At 37.8% G+C, this 13,189-nt stretch overlaps 1 protein-coding gene across 1 annotated transcript; it reads right to left on the reverse strand.

Moving 5' to 3' along the window:
* Window positions 1–10,613: 10,613 nt before the first annotated feature.
* LOC103013833 (olfactory receptor 2A2-like) lies at window positions 10,614–11,542 on the reverse strand. Its single transcript, XM_028167155.2, is given in 2 exon segments — window positions 10,614–11,278; window positions 11,281–11,542. Coding segments are annotated over 2 exon segments (927 nt in total).
* Between the last annotated feature and the right edge of the window lie 1,647 nt (window positions 11,543–13,189).

A 13,189-nucleotide genomic window follows, 5' to 3' on the forward strand; every position in this document is an offset into this window, starting at 1 on the left:
ATGTCCAGTAGTGGGATTGCTGGGTCATATGGTAGTTCTATTTTTGGTTTTTTAAGGAACCTCCATACTGTTCTCCATAGTGACTGTATCACTTTACATTCCCACTAACAGTGCAAGAGGGTTCCCTTTTCTCCACACCCTCTCCAGCATTTGTTGTTTGTAGATTTTTTTGATGATGGCCATTCTGACCAGTGTGAGGTGATACCTCATTGTAGTTTTGATTTGCAATTCTCTAACAATTAGTGAGGTTGAGCATCCTTTCATGTGATTGTTGGCAATCTGTATATCTTCTTTGAAGAAATGTCTATTTAGGTCTTCTGCCCATTTTTTGATTGGGTTGTCTGTTTTTTTGATATTGAGGTGCATGAGCTGCTTGTAAATTTTGGAGATTAAATCTTTGTCAGTTGCTTCATTTACAAATATTTTCTCCCATTCTAAGGGTTCTCTTTTCATCTTGTTTACAGTTTCCTTTGCTGTGAAAAAGCTTTTAAGTTTCATTAGGTCCCATTTATTTATTTTTGTTTTTATTTCCATTTCTCTAGGAGGTAGGTCAAAAAGGATTTTGCTGTGATTTATGTCACAGTGTTCTGTCTGTGTTTTCCTCTAAGAGTTTGATAGTGTCTGGTCTTACATTTACGACTTTAATCCATTTTGAGTTTATTTTTGTATACAGAGTTAGGGAGTGTTCTAATTTCATTCTTTTACATGTAGCTGTCCAGTTTTCTCAGCACCACTTATTGAAGAGGCTGTCTTTTCTCCATTGTATATTCTTGCCTCCTTTATCAAAGATAAGGTGACCATATGTGTGTGGTTTTATCTCAGGGATTTCTATCCTGTTCCATTGATCTATATTTCTGTTTTTTGTGACAGTACCATACTGTCTTGATTACTGTAGCTTTGTAGTATAGTCTGAAGTCAGGGAGGCTGATTCCTCCAGCTCCATTTTTCTTTCTCAAGATTGCTTTGGCTATTCGGGGTCTTTTTGTGTTTCCATACAAATTGTGAAATTTTTTGTTCTAGTTCTGTGAAAAATGCCATTGGTAGTTTGAAAGGGATTGCAATCAATCTGTAGATTGCTTTGGGTAGTATAGTCATTGTCACAATGTTGATTCTTCCAATCCAATAACATGGTATATCTCTCCATCTGATTTTATTGTCTTTAATTTCTTTCATCAGTGTCTTATAGTTTTCTGCTTACAGGTCTTTGTCTCAATAGGTATGTTTATTCCTAGGTATTTTATTGTTTTTGTTGCAATGGTAAATGGGAGTGTTTCCTTAATTTCTCTTTCAGATTTTTCATTATTTGTGTATAGGAATGCAAGCGATTTCTGTGCATTAATTTTGTATCCTACTACTTTTCCAAATTCATTGATTAGCTCTAGTAGTTTTCTGGTAGCATCTTTAGGATTCTCTATGTATGGTATCATGTCATCTGCAAACAGTGACAGTTTTACTTCTTCTTTTCCAATTTGTATTCCTTTTATTTCTTTTTCTTCTCTGATTGCTGTGGCTAAAACTTCCAAAACAATGTTGAATAATAGCGGTGAGAGTGGGCAACCTTGTCTTGTTCCAGATCTTAGAGGAAACGGTTTCAGTTTCTCACCACTGAGAACCACGTTGGCTGTGGGTTTCTCATATATGGCCTTTATTATGTTGAGGTAGGTTCCCTCTATGCCTACTTTCTGGAGAGTTTTTAACATAAATCGGTGTTGAATATTGTTGAAAGCTTTTTCTGCATCTATTGAGATAATCATATGGTTTTTATCCTTCAAGTTGTTAACATGGTGTATCACACTGATTTGTGTATATTGAAGAATCTTTGCATTCCTGGAATAAACCCCACTTCATCATGGTGTATGATCCTTTTAATGTGCTGTTGGATTCTGTTTGCTGGTATTTTGTTGAGGATTGTTGCATCTATGTTCATCAGTGATATTGGCCTGTAGATTTCTTTTTTTGTGATATCTTTGTCTGGTTTAGGTATCAATGTGATGGTGGTCTCGTAGAATGAGTTTGGGAGTGTTCCTCCCTCTGCTATATTTTGGAAGAGTTTGAGGAGGATAGGTGTTAGCTCTTCTCTAAATGTTTGATAGAATTCACCTGTGAAGCCATCTAGTCATGGACTTCTGTTTGTTGGAAGATTTTTAATCACAGTTTCAATTTTAGTGCTTGTGATTGGTCTGTTCATATTTTCTATTTCTTCCTGGTTCAGTCTCAGAAGGCTGTGTTTTTCTAAGAATTTGTCCATTTCTTCCAGGTTGTCCATTTTACTGGCATATAGTTGCATGTAATAATTTCTCATGATCCTTTGTCTTTTTGAAGTGTCAGTTGTTACTTCTCCTTTTTCATTTCTAACTCTCTTGATTTGAGTCTTCTCCCTTTTTTTCCTGATGAGTGTGGCTAATGGTTCATCAATATTTTTTTATCTTCTCAAAGAACCAGCTTTTAGTTTTATTGATCTTTGCTATCGTTTCTTTCATTTTCATTTATTTCTGATCTGATCTTTATGATTTCTTTCCTTCTACTAACATTGGGGGTCTTTTTGTTCTTCTTTCTCTAATTGCTCTAGGTGTAAATTTAGGTTGTTTATTTGAGATTTTTCTTATTTCTTGAGGTAGGATTGTATTGCTATAAACTTCCCTCTTAGAACTGTTTTTGCTGCATCCCATAGGTTTTGGGTCATCATGTTTTCATTGTCGCTTTTTTCTAGGTATTTTTTGATTTCCTCTTTTATTTCTTCAGTAATCTCTTCGTTATTTAGTAGAGTATCATTTAGCCTCCATGTGTTTGTATTTCTTACAATTTTTTTCTTGTAATTGATATCTAGTCTCATTGCATTGTGGTCGGAAAAGATACTTGATATGATTTTTAAAATTTAACCCTTAAATTTACCAAGGGTTATTTGTGACCCAAGCTATGATCTATCCTGGAAAATGTTCTGTGAGCACTTGAGAAAAATGTGTATTCTGTTGTTTTTGGGTGGAATGCCCTATCAACATCAATTAAGTCCATCTTTTTTGATGTGTCATTTAAAGCTTGTGTTTCCTTATTTATTTTCATTTTGGATGATCTGTCCCTTGGTGAAAGTGGGGTGTTAAGGTCCCCTACTATGATTGTGTTACTGTCGATTTCCCCTTTTATGGCTGTTAGCATTTCCCTTATGTACTGAGGTGCTCCTATATTGGGTGCATAAGTATTTACAATTGTTTTATCTTCTTCTTGGATTGATCCCTTGATCATTAGGTAGTGTCCTTGTCTCTTGTAATAGTCTTTATTTTAAAGTCTGTTTTGTATGATATGACAATTGCCACTCCAGCTTACTTTTGATTTCCATTTGCATGGAATATCTTTTTCCATCCCCTCACTTTCAGTCCTCATGTGTCCCTAGGTCTGAAGTGGGTCTTTTGTAGACAGCATATATAAGGGTCTTGTTTTTGTTTCCATTCAACCAGTCTATGTCTTTTGGTTGGAGCATTTAATCCATTTACATTTAAGGGAATTATCGATATGTATGTTCCTATTACCATTTTCTTAATTGTTTTGGGTTTTTTTTTTTTTTTTTTAGGTCTTTTCCTTCTCTTGTGTTTCCTGCCTAGAGAAGGTCCTTTAGTATTTGTTATAAAGCTGATTTGGTGGTGCTGAATTCTGTTAACTTTTCTTGTCTGTAAAGTTTTCAATTTCTCTGTTGAATATGAATGAGGTCCTTGCTGGGTAGAATAATCTTGGTTGTAGGTTTTTCGCTTTCATCACTTTAAATATGCCCTGCCACACCCTTCTGGCTTGCAGAGTTTCTGCTGAAAGGTTAGCTGTTAATCTTTTGGGGATTCCCTTGTATATTGTTGCTTTTCCCTTGCTGCTTTTAATATTTTTTCTTTTTATTTAATTTTTGATAGTTTGATTACTATGTGTTTTGGCATGTTTCTCCTTAGATTTATCCTGTATGGGACTCTCTGTGCTTCCTGGACTTGATTGACTATTTTCTTTCCCATGTTGGGGAAGTTTTCAACTATAATCTCTTCAAGTATTTTCTCAGACCCTTTCTTTTTCTCTTCTTCTTCTGGGAACCCTATAATTTGAATGTTGGCACGTTTAATGTTGTCCCAGAGGTCTCGGAGACTGTCCTCAATTCTTTTCATTCTTGTTTCTTTATTCTGCTCTGCAGTAGTTATTTCCATTATTCTATCTTTCAGCTCACTTATCCATTCTTCTGCTTCAGTTATTCTGCTATTGATTCCTTCTAGAGAATTTTTAATTTCATTTATTGTGTTGTTCATTATTGTTTGTTTGCTCTTTAGTTCTTCCAGGTCCTTGTTAAACATTTCTTGAATTTTCTCCATTCTATTTCCAAGATTTTAGATCCTCTTTACTATCATTACTCTGAATTCTTTTTCAGGTAGGCTGCCTATTTCCTCTTCATTTGTTTGGTCTGGTGGGTTTTTACCTTGCTCCTTCATCTGCTGCATATTTCTGTGTCTTATTTTGTTTAACTTACTGTGTTTGGGGTCTCCTTTTCGCAGGCTGCATGTTCGTCATTCCCATTGTTTTTGGTGTCTGCCCCCAGTGGATGAGATTGGTTCAGTGGCTTGTGTAGGCTTCCTGGTGGACGGGAGTGGTGCCTGTGTTCTGGTGGGTGGGGCTGGATCTTGTCTTTCTGGTGGGCAGGGCTGCATCCGGTGGTGTGTTTTGGGGTGTCTGTGAACTTAGTATGGTTTTAGGCATTCTCTCTGCTAATGGGTGGGTTGTGTTCCTGTCTTGCTAGTTGTTTGGCATGGGGCATCCAGCACAGTAGTTTGCTGGCTGTTGGGTGGAGCTGGGTCTTAGCATTGAGACAGAGATATCTGGGAGAGCTCTCACCAATTGATATTACGTGGGGCTAGGAGGCCTCTGGTGGTCCAGTGTCCTTAACTCAGCTCTCCCACCTCAGAGGCTCAGGCCTGACACCCTGCCAGAGCACCAAGACCCTGTCAGCCACACAGCTCAGAAGGAAAGGGAGAAAAAAAAGAAAGAAAATAAATTTTATTATAATAAAGAGATTTTTTTAATTAAAAAAAAGAGAGCAACCAAACCAATAAACAAATCCACCAATGATAACAACTGCTAAAAACTATACTAAGATAAACATAAAAACCAGAAACAAATCAGTCGTAGACAGCAGACCCCAAGTCTACAGTTGCTCCCAAAGTCCACCACCTCAATTTTGGGATATTTTGTTGTCGATTCAGGTATTCCACAGATGCAGGGTATATCAAGTTGATTGTGGGGATTTAATCTGCTGCTCCTGAGGCTGCACGGAGAAATTTCCCTTTCTCTTCTTTGTTCACACACCTCCTGGGGTTCAACTTTGGTTTTGGCTCCACCTCTGCATGTAGGTCACCCTCATGCATCTTTTGGGAAGTCTGAGGTCTTTGCCAGCGTTCAGTAGGTGTTCTGTAGGAATTTTTCCACATGTAGGTGTATTTCTGATGTATCTGTGGGGAAGAAGGTGATCTCCATGTCTTACTTCTCTGCCATCTCGAAGGTCCGAGAGCCCTCTTTCTTTTTTTCATGATGAGTCTGGCTAAAAGTTTATCAAGTTTATCTTTTCAAAGAACCAGATTTTAGTTTCATTGATCTCTTTTATTTATTTATTTATTTATTTGTGTCTCTATTTCATGAAGTTCCACTCTGATCTTTATTATTTTCTTCCTACTACTAACTTTGGTCTTTGTTTATTATTCTTTTTCTTTTTTAAAAAAATTTATTTATTTTTATTTTTGGCTGCATTGGGTCTTCGTTGCTGCGCATGGGCTTTCTCTTATTGCGGCAAGTGGGGGCTACTCTTCATTGTGGTGCACAGGCTTCTCACTGTGGTAGCTTCTCTTGTTGCGGAGCACAGGCTCTAGGCATGCAGGCTTCAGTAGTTGTGGCACGTGGGCTCGGAAGTTGTGGCTCATAGGCTCTAGAGTGCAGGCTCAGTAGTTGTGGCTCATGGGCTTAGTTGCTCCATGGCATATGGGATCTTCCTGGACCAGGGCTCGAATCCACGTCCCCTGCACTGGCAGGCAGATTCTTAACCACTACACCACCAGGGAAGTTCAGTTTCTTTTTCTTTTTCTAACTCCTTTAGGTGTAAAGTTAGATTGAGATTTTTCTTGTTTCTTGACACAGCCCTGTATTCCTTAACTGCTTTTGCTATGTTCCATAGATTTTGAAAAGTTGTGTTTCTATTTTCTTTCATTTCAAGGTATTCTTTTTATTTCCTCTTTGATTTCTTCATCGACCCTTTGGTTTTTTAGTAGCATGTTGTTTAGTATCCTTGTGTTTGTGTTTTTTCCAGTGTTCTTCTTGTAATTGATTTCTAGTTTAATACTGTGTGGTCAGAAAACATGCTTGATATGATTTCTGTCTTCTTAAATTTAGTGAGACTTGTTCTATGCCTAGCATGTGATCATCTCCTGGAGAACGTTCCATGTGCACTTGAAAAGAATGTGTACTCTGCTGTTTTTTGATAGAGTGTCCTGTAGATATCATTAAGTTCATCTTGTCTAAGATGCCATTTAAGGTCATTGTTTGTTTCTCTATTGATTTCTTTCTGGATGACCTAACTATTGATGTAAATGGGGTATTAAAGTCCCTGCTATTATTGTATTGTCAATTTCTCCCTTTATGTCTGTTAATATTTGCTTTTAAATTTAGGTGTTTCTATATTAGTTGTATATATGTTTACAAATGTTTTATCATCTTCTTTAATCATCTCCTTTAACATTATGTAATGCCCTTGTCTATGTTAAGTGGTTGAGCCATTGCCTTTTTTTTTTATTTAAAATTTTTTTGGCTGCACCGAGCAGCATGTGGGATCTTTGTTCCCTAACCAGGGATCAAACCGTTCCCCCTGCATTGGAAGCATGGAGTCTTAACCACTGGACTGCCAGGGAGGTCCGATCCACTATCTTTACTGTATATTTACCACTACCAGTGAGATTTTTCTTTCATATATTTTCTTATTTCTTGTTATGGCCTTTTCTTTTTCACTTGAAGGCTATTTAACATTTCTTGTAAGGTTGGTTTAGTAGTGATGAACTCTTAGTTTTTGCTTGTCTAGAAAACTCTCTTTTCTTCAATTCTGAATGATAACCTTGCTGGGTAGTGTATCCTTAGTCATAGGTTTTTCCTTTCAGCACTTTAAATATATCATGCCACTCCCTTCTGGCCTGCAAAGTTACTGCTGAAAAATCAACTGATAGCCTTATGGAGCTTCCTTTGTATGTGACTTTGTTTTTCTCTTACTGCCTTTGAAATTCTTTAAATTTTGCTATTTTAATTTTGATATGTCTTGGTGTGGATCACTTTGGGTTCATCTTCCTTGGGACTCTCTGTGTTATCTGGACCTGGATGTCTGTTTCCTTTAGGTTAGGAAAGTTTTCAGACATTATTTCATCAGGTACATTTTTTGCCCCTTTCTCTCTTCTCCTTCTGAGATCTCTATAATGTAAATGTTAGTACACTTATTGTTGTTTCAGAGGGCCCTTAAACTCATTAATTTTTTTTTCTTTTTGCTGATCTGATTGAGTGATTTCCCAAAGACTCTTCTGTCTTCCAGATCACTTATGCATTCTTCCATATCACCTAATGTGCTGTTGATTCCTTCTAGTGTATTTTTCATTTCAGGCATTTTGTTCTTCAGCTCTGATTTGTATTTTTTATATCATCTAATTCTTTTTGATATTCTCACTGAGTTCCTCTATTCTATTCCTGAGATCAGTGAGCATTTTTATAACCATTGTTTGAACTCTTTCTTAGGTTAATTACTTATCTCCGTTTCATTAGGGTTTTGAGTATTTATCTTGTTCTTTTATTTGGAACATATTCCTTTGTCTTCTCATTTTGTTTGACTTTGTCTCTGAAATTAGGCAAAACAGTTTCCTATCCCAGTCTTGAAGGCATATCTTGTGTGGGAGCCTCCTTATGCAGTCTACGTGTGCCCAGTGCCTTTGTGCAAGAACTGGATGTGACACAAGTATGGGCTGAGGCTTTTTTCAGGGCATGCTGGGCTCATCTTCTTGCAGGGGTTAGAACTGGAGCAAGGGATGGGTGGGGCTAGAGCTAGAGTCTGATGCAGGCTGAGGCTCCTTTTGGGGCACACTGGGAGCCACTGCCTCAGTGAGGGGTGGGCTGGATCCAGGGGACTAGACCCGGGGCTCATTGTGGGCTAGGGCTTCTCCTGGATCACACTGGGATTACGATTTTGGTGGAGGTGGGGCTGGAGCCAGAGCGATTGGAGCCGTTACCTGATGAGAGCTACCAGGGTGCGCTGATGGCCACTACCTTGGCTGGGGGTCAGACCAGAGATGGAATAGCTGGAGCCAGAGTCTGATGAGAGTTGCTTCTTCTCCTAGGTTGGGGGGCGGGCACTGGTGACCACTGTCTCAGTGGGAGATGTGGCCAGAGCCAAAAGGGCTGGAGCTGTCACCCATGTGGGCTGAGGTGGGCGCACACTGGGGTGGTCTTGGCAGGCTAGCCAAAGCACCAGGCACTTTTCATTTTGCTGCTCCTGAACTGAAACGGGGAGGAAGCAAGTAAGCACCCTTTCACAGGGAAGTCTAGGTTTCCTATAGCCCTCAGGTTCTCCCAGTCATAAGCCTCACTGGCTTTCAAAACCAGCAAATGGAGTTTTCTTGCTAGTGCTGGACCCCAGGGCTGGGGTACCCAACATGGTGCTTGAACTCTTTGCTCCTTGGGGAGAATCCCCAGCTTGTGATATCCTCCTCCTCTTCCAGGATGCCCACTGGCTGTGTGGGTCCCAACTAGATTGCTTCTCTTTCCCTCCTACATGTTTGGTGTAGCTTTTTCTTTATATCCTTGGTTGTAAAAAATTATTCTTCTACTTCAGTGTGTTCTCAAAGAGAGCTCTTCTATATGTAGTTGTAGCTTTGGTGTGTTCATGGGAGATGAGCTCAGAGTCTTACTACTCCCCCATCTTGAACCTGCCTCCGAACAATTTTTAAATGTACACTTCAGTGACATTAAGTCATTAACACTGTGTGCAATCATCAATATCCATCTCCAGAACGTTTTCACCCTAAACTGAAATTCTGTACCAATTAAATAATAACTCCCCATTCTTGCTTCCTAGTTTCCTGTAACCACTATTCTACTTCATGTTTCTAGGAATTTGAATATCCTAAATATATCCCTTTTTCTGTCATTCTAGCTAAGGGTTTGCCAATATTTTGGATTTCTCAGGAAACCAATTCTTTGTTTCATTGATTTTTTTCTACCAATTGGCTGTTTTCCTACTCTCTACTTTACTTATATATGTTCTAATATTCATTATTTTCTTCCTTCTGCCTTCTTGGGGTTGGTTTTTCTTCTATTTCTAGTTCAGATGTAAAGTGAGGGTGTTGATTTACAATCTTTTCTCTTTTAAAATGCATGAGTATGCTGCTATAAACTAACTTCTTAGTACTGCTTTTGCAGCATCCAATTTTTGGTATTTTATGTTTCGTTTTCATCTGTCTCTAGCTAGTTCCTAATTTCTGCTCTTGAGAACCTCTAATCAATTTTTCAATTCAGTTCTAGAATTTCTATTTCGTTCTTTTTATTTTTATAGTTTTTATCTCTTTGTGATATTTTCATTTTATTCATGTATCATTTTCCTCATTTTGTTTAGTTGCCTATCCATGTTTTTTAGATTATTGAACAATGTTAAAATGATTATACTGGATTCTTTGCCAGGTAATTCATAAATCTACATTTCCTTAGGGGTGGTTTCTTGAGATTCATTTTGTTCTTTAATTGGTCCATGTTTTCCCTGTTTCATTATATACCTTGTGAACTTTAGCTGAGTTGTGGGCTTTTGGAAAAACAGTTACTTCTCCTAGTCTTTACCGACTGACTTCGAGAAGGGGAAGATCTTCAGCAATTATCCCTCCTAGAGATTCTGGGAACCTCTCCAACCTCTAGGGATGCAACTTCTCTGAGTTGGTTCATGTATTTTCTCAGTTAAAGATGTTTGCCCAATTTTTTTCTGAAGCCTTTAAAGACTTGTCCCCCTGGTGTTTGTCTGAAATGCTATGATCTCTTTATAGCTGTAAAGAGTAGGTGTGCTTGACATTTTTCTCAGTGGCCCCAACAAGGAGTCCAAACTGGCATTGCCATCAGTGCTCTGAGTCAGGCAAGACAACTAACAAAACCTCAACCACTCCTTGAAAAGCTACAAAGTAGTACACATGGTCATTTCTTCACTTTCCCTCTTGAGGGAGAGCTGGGAGTTGGGAATTTTCTCCTGATCCTGACACACTGTGCCAGGGAGGGGAAGTAGTTACAGGAGGTAAAATGTCATAAATCTGCCTAAACACTTACTGTATCTCTTCTTGGCTTTGTGCTTGTCTGGGGCGATGCAAGCTATTATCTGACTTCTGGAGTTTTCACAAAGGAAATTTGGCCTATATATTGTTGTCTTCACTGAGGAACAATGATTTAGGGATTCCTCTTCTGCCATCTTGCTGATGTTACTCTTGAGTCATGCTCATCATTAAATCATGCATCTTCTTGGGGAATTTTCTGGAGTTTTTTACACCAGCAATCACATCTCCTAAGGGGAAAAATCCACTGAACCAAAATTGTGTCCTCCTTCACATTGTCCTCTTTTTCTGCAATACTCTGTAGAAGGCAGCCTTCACTTGAGCATTCCTTAGACTGTAGACAAGGGGGCTCAGCAATGGGTTGAAAAGAGTGTAAGACAGGAAAAGGATTTTCTGCTGCTCCTCTCGTTGACTATTGTCAGGGGCCAAGTAAACCATCATGGCTATGCCAAAGTAGAACCCAACCACACAGAGGTGGGAGGAGCAGGTGGAAAAGGCTTTCTTGTGGCCCTCTTTTGACTGGATCTTCAGGATGGCCCAGAGTATGCTCACATAGGAAACCAGCATCAAGGAAAGGGGTCCAACTAAGATAAACACACCATCAGCAAAGAGGAATATTTCATTGATCCAGATTTCACCACAGGTCACTTTGGGGACAGATCGGGTTTCACAGAAGAAGTGGTTCACCTTCTGGGGCCCACAAAAGGGCAACCTTAGAAAGAGACTTACTTGTACTAGGGCCAGTGAAAATCCACATGCCCAGGAAGTGATGGCCAGGAACATGCACGCTCTCCAGTTCATGATGACAGTGTACTGGAGGAGATGGCAGATTGCCACATACCAGTCATAGGACATCACCACAAAAATCAGGCACTCTATGGAAGCAAAACTCAAATTAAAAATCATCTGCATAGTGCATGAGACAAATGAGATCTTTTTTTATGTTTCACTAGATTTTCCAGCAAATTGGGCATATTGCTGGAAGCATAGGATATGTCAATTATGGCCAGATGAGAAAGGAAGTACATGGGAGAGTGCAGTCTGGGGTCTAGGCAAATGAGTCCCAAGATCATGCCATTTGCCAGCAGCTTGAAGGTATATAATAGGAAGAAGATAACGAAGAGGAACAATTCCATGTCTTCACTGAGCTGGAATCCCATCAGGATGAATTCTGTGATCCATGATTGGTTGCCTTCCATTCCTAATGACAGTCTATAAAGGACTGAAGTGTGATGGAAAGGTCAGAGCTGGATAACAATGAAAACTGGAGTTATTTATCTGAAGTGAATTCAGAGGAAGCTTGTGTGCTTGTCCCTATATCACTGAGTTTTTTCTGCAATGTTTCTTTACCTTTTTGTTTTCTTACTTTTCTTTGTGAAGTAATTCAAATTTTCAGATAAGTATCAGGGATTATAAACAATACTAGTATATATACACTTTACCAATTTTTTTTATGTTTGCCTTATCATTTATTTTCTCTGTATGAATGTAGTATCAGTTTTCTATAGACCACATAAGACTAAATTGAAATCATATTCACATGTTGATAATTTATTCCTAAACTCTTTTGATTTTTTCAATAACATGAATATTCACGAATCTATTCTCAGTATAATTACCAAAATCAGCAGATGTAACATTAACATGATTCACTATTCTAAATACAGCATTTTCTCTCCTCTGACCAATGTTGTTGTACGTTTTCTAAATATCAGATCACAAAAGTAGTACAAATAAGAGATGCTGATCACAATGATGACTTTGTGCTAAATGCTGCACTGAAGGGCCTTATATCTGTTCTCCCAACTGGGCCTCACCAACCGCACGAGAGAATTTTAGTGTCTGTTTTACAGATGAGGAAACAAGTCTTATCAAGTTTAATTACCCGAGTTTACCTAACTAGTAAATCCATCAGTGTATGTATATCATTAGGTAAAAAATCAAATCAGTCATTGTACCCAATAATAAATAAACACACTTACTTCAGAAAAATAAAAAGGTATCTGTTGAAAAGAAAATAATATAGCATTTTCTGCCCATGTAGTGTAAGTTTCAAATTCAATATCACATATCCTACTCATTTCCTCTAATCTTAGTTAGCTTTTATTTCCTTGACACTGATATTTTTGAAGAGTATGAGCTCTTGTTTTGTATAATGTTTCTCAATAGCAGTTTTCCATTGATTGCCCATGTTTTAGTTCAGATTAAAAATTTTTGGCAGAAAAAATGTGTCCCTCCATTAATACACAGATAAAATATTAATTTGTCCCAGTATTGGTGATGTTCGTGTGGATCATTGGTTAAGGTGGTGTCTCCAAGTTATTTCCATTATAAAGTTATTAGTCCATAATTTTTAAGTACTTTCTTCGTTCTGGCTTAACAAACTATCCTATATCATCTTGAACATTTCCCATTTCATCAGTTATTTCACTAAAAATATGTCTCCTTTTATTGAAGGATCATATTTTTAAAGCAATATCTGCTTGTATTGGGTGTTTAATAATACATTTTTTATCATGATTGTTGACAAATTTCTGATATTCCCATTTAATAGGGATATATATAATTTGGGACAGTATATAGATTGCTAAGTGGATAATGGATTCTTACCTTTACTTGTTTAATCTTAATACATATTTACTGACTTCTTTTGGAGATCAAAATCTATTTTACTAAATTAACATTACTATCATAGAGAATGATCTCAATATTATATAGTAGTTTTTTGGCAATGTAGATTTAGAATGCTAAAATCTTATTAATTATCTTATATTTTTTGATTTTCTTTGTATTCAGACAATTATAGGCTCTTGGAAATTTTAGACTTACAGATTAAAGTTTCAGTA

This window comes from Balaenoptera acutorostrata, chromosome 7 (assembly GCF_949987535.1).
Source record: "Balaenoptera acutorostrata chromosome 7, mBalAcu1.1, whole genome shotgun sequence".
Classification (NCBI taxonomy): domain Eukaryota; kingdom Metazoa; phylum Chordata; class Mammalia; order Artiodactyla; family Balaenopteridae; genus Balaenoptera; species Balaenoptera acutorostrata.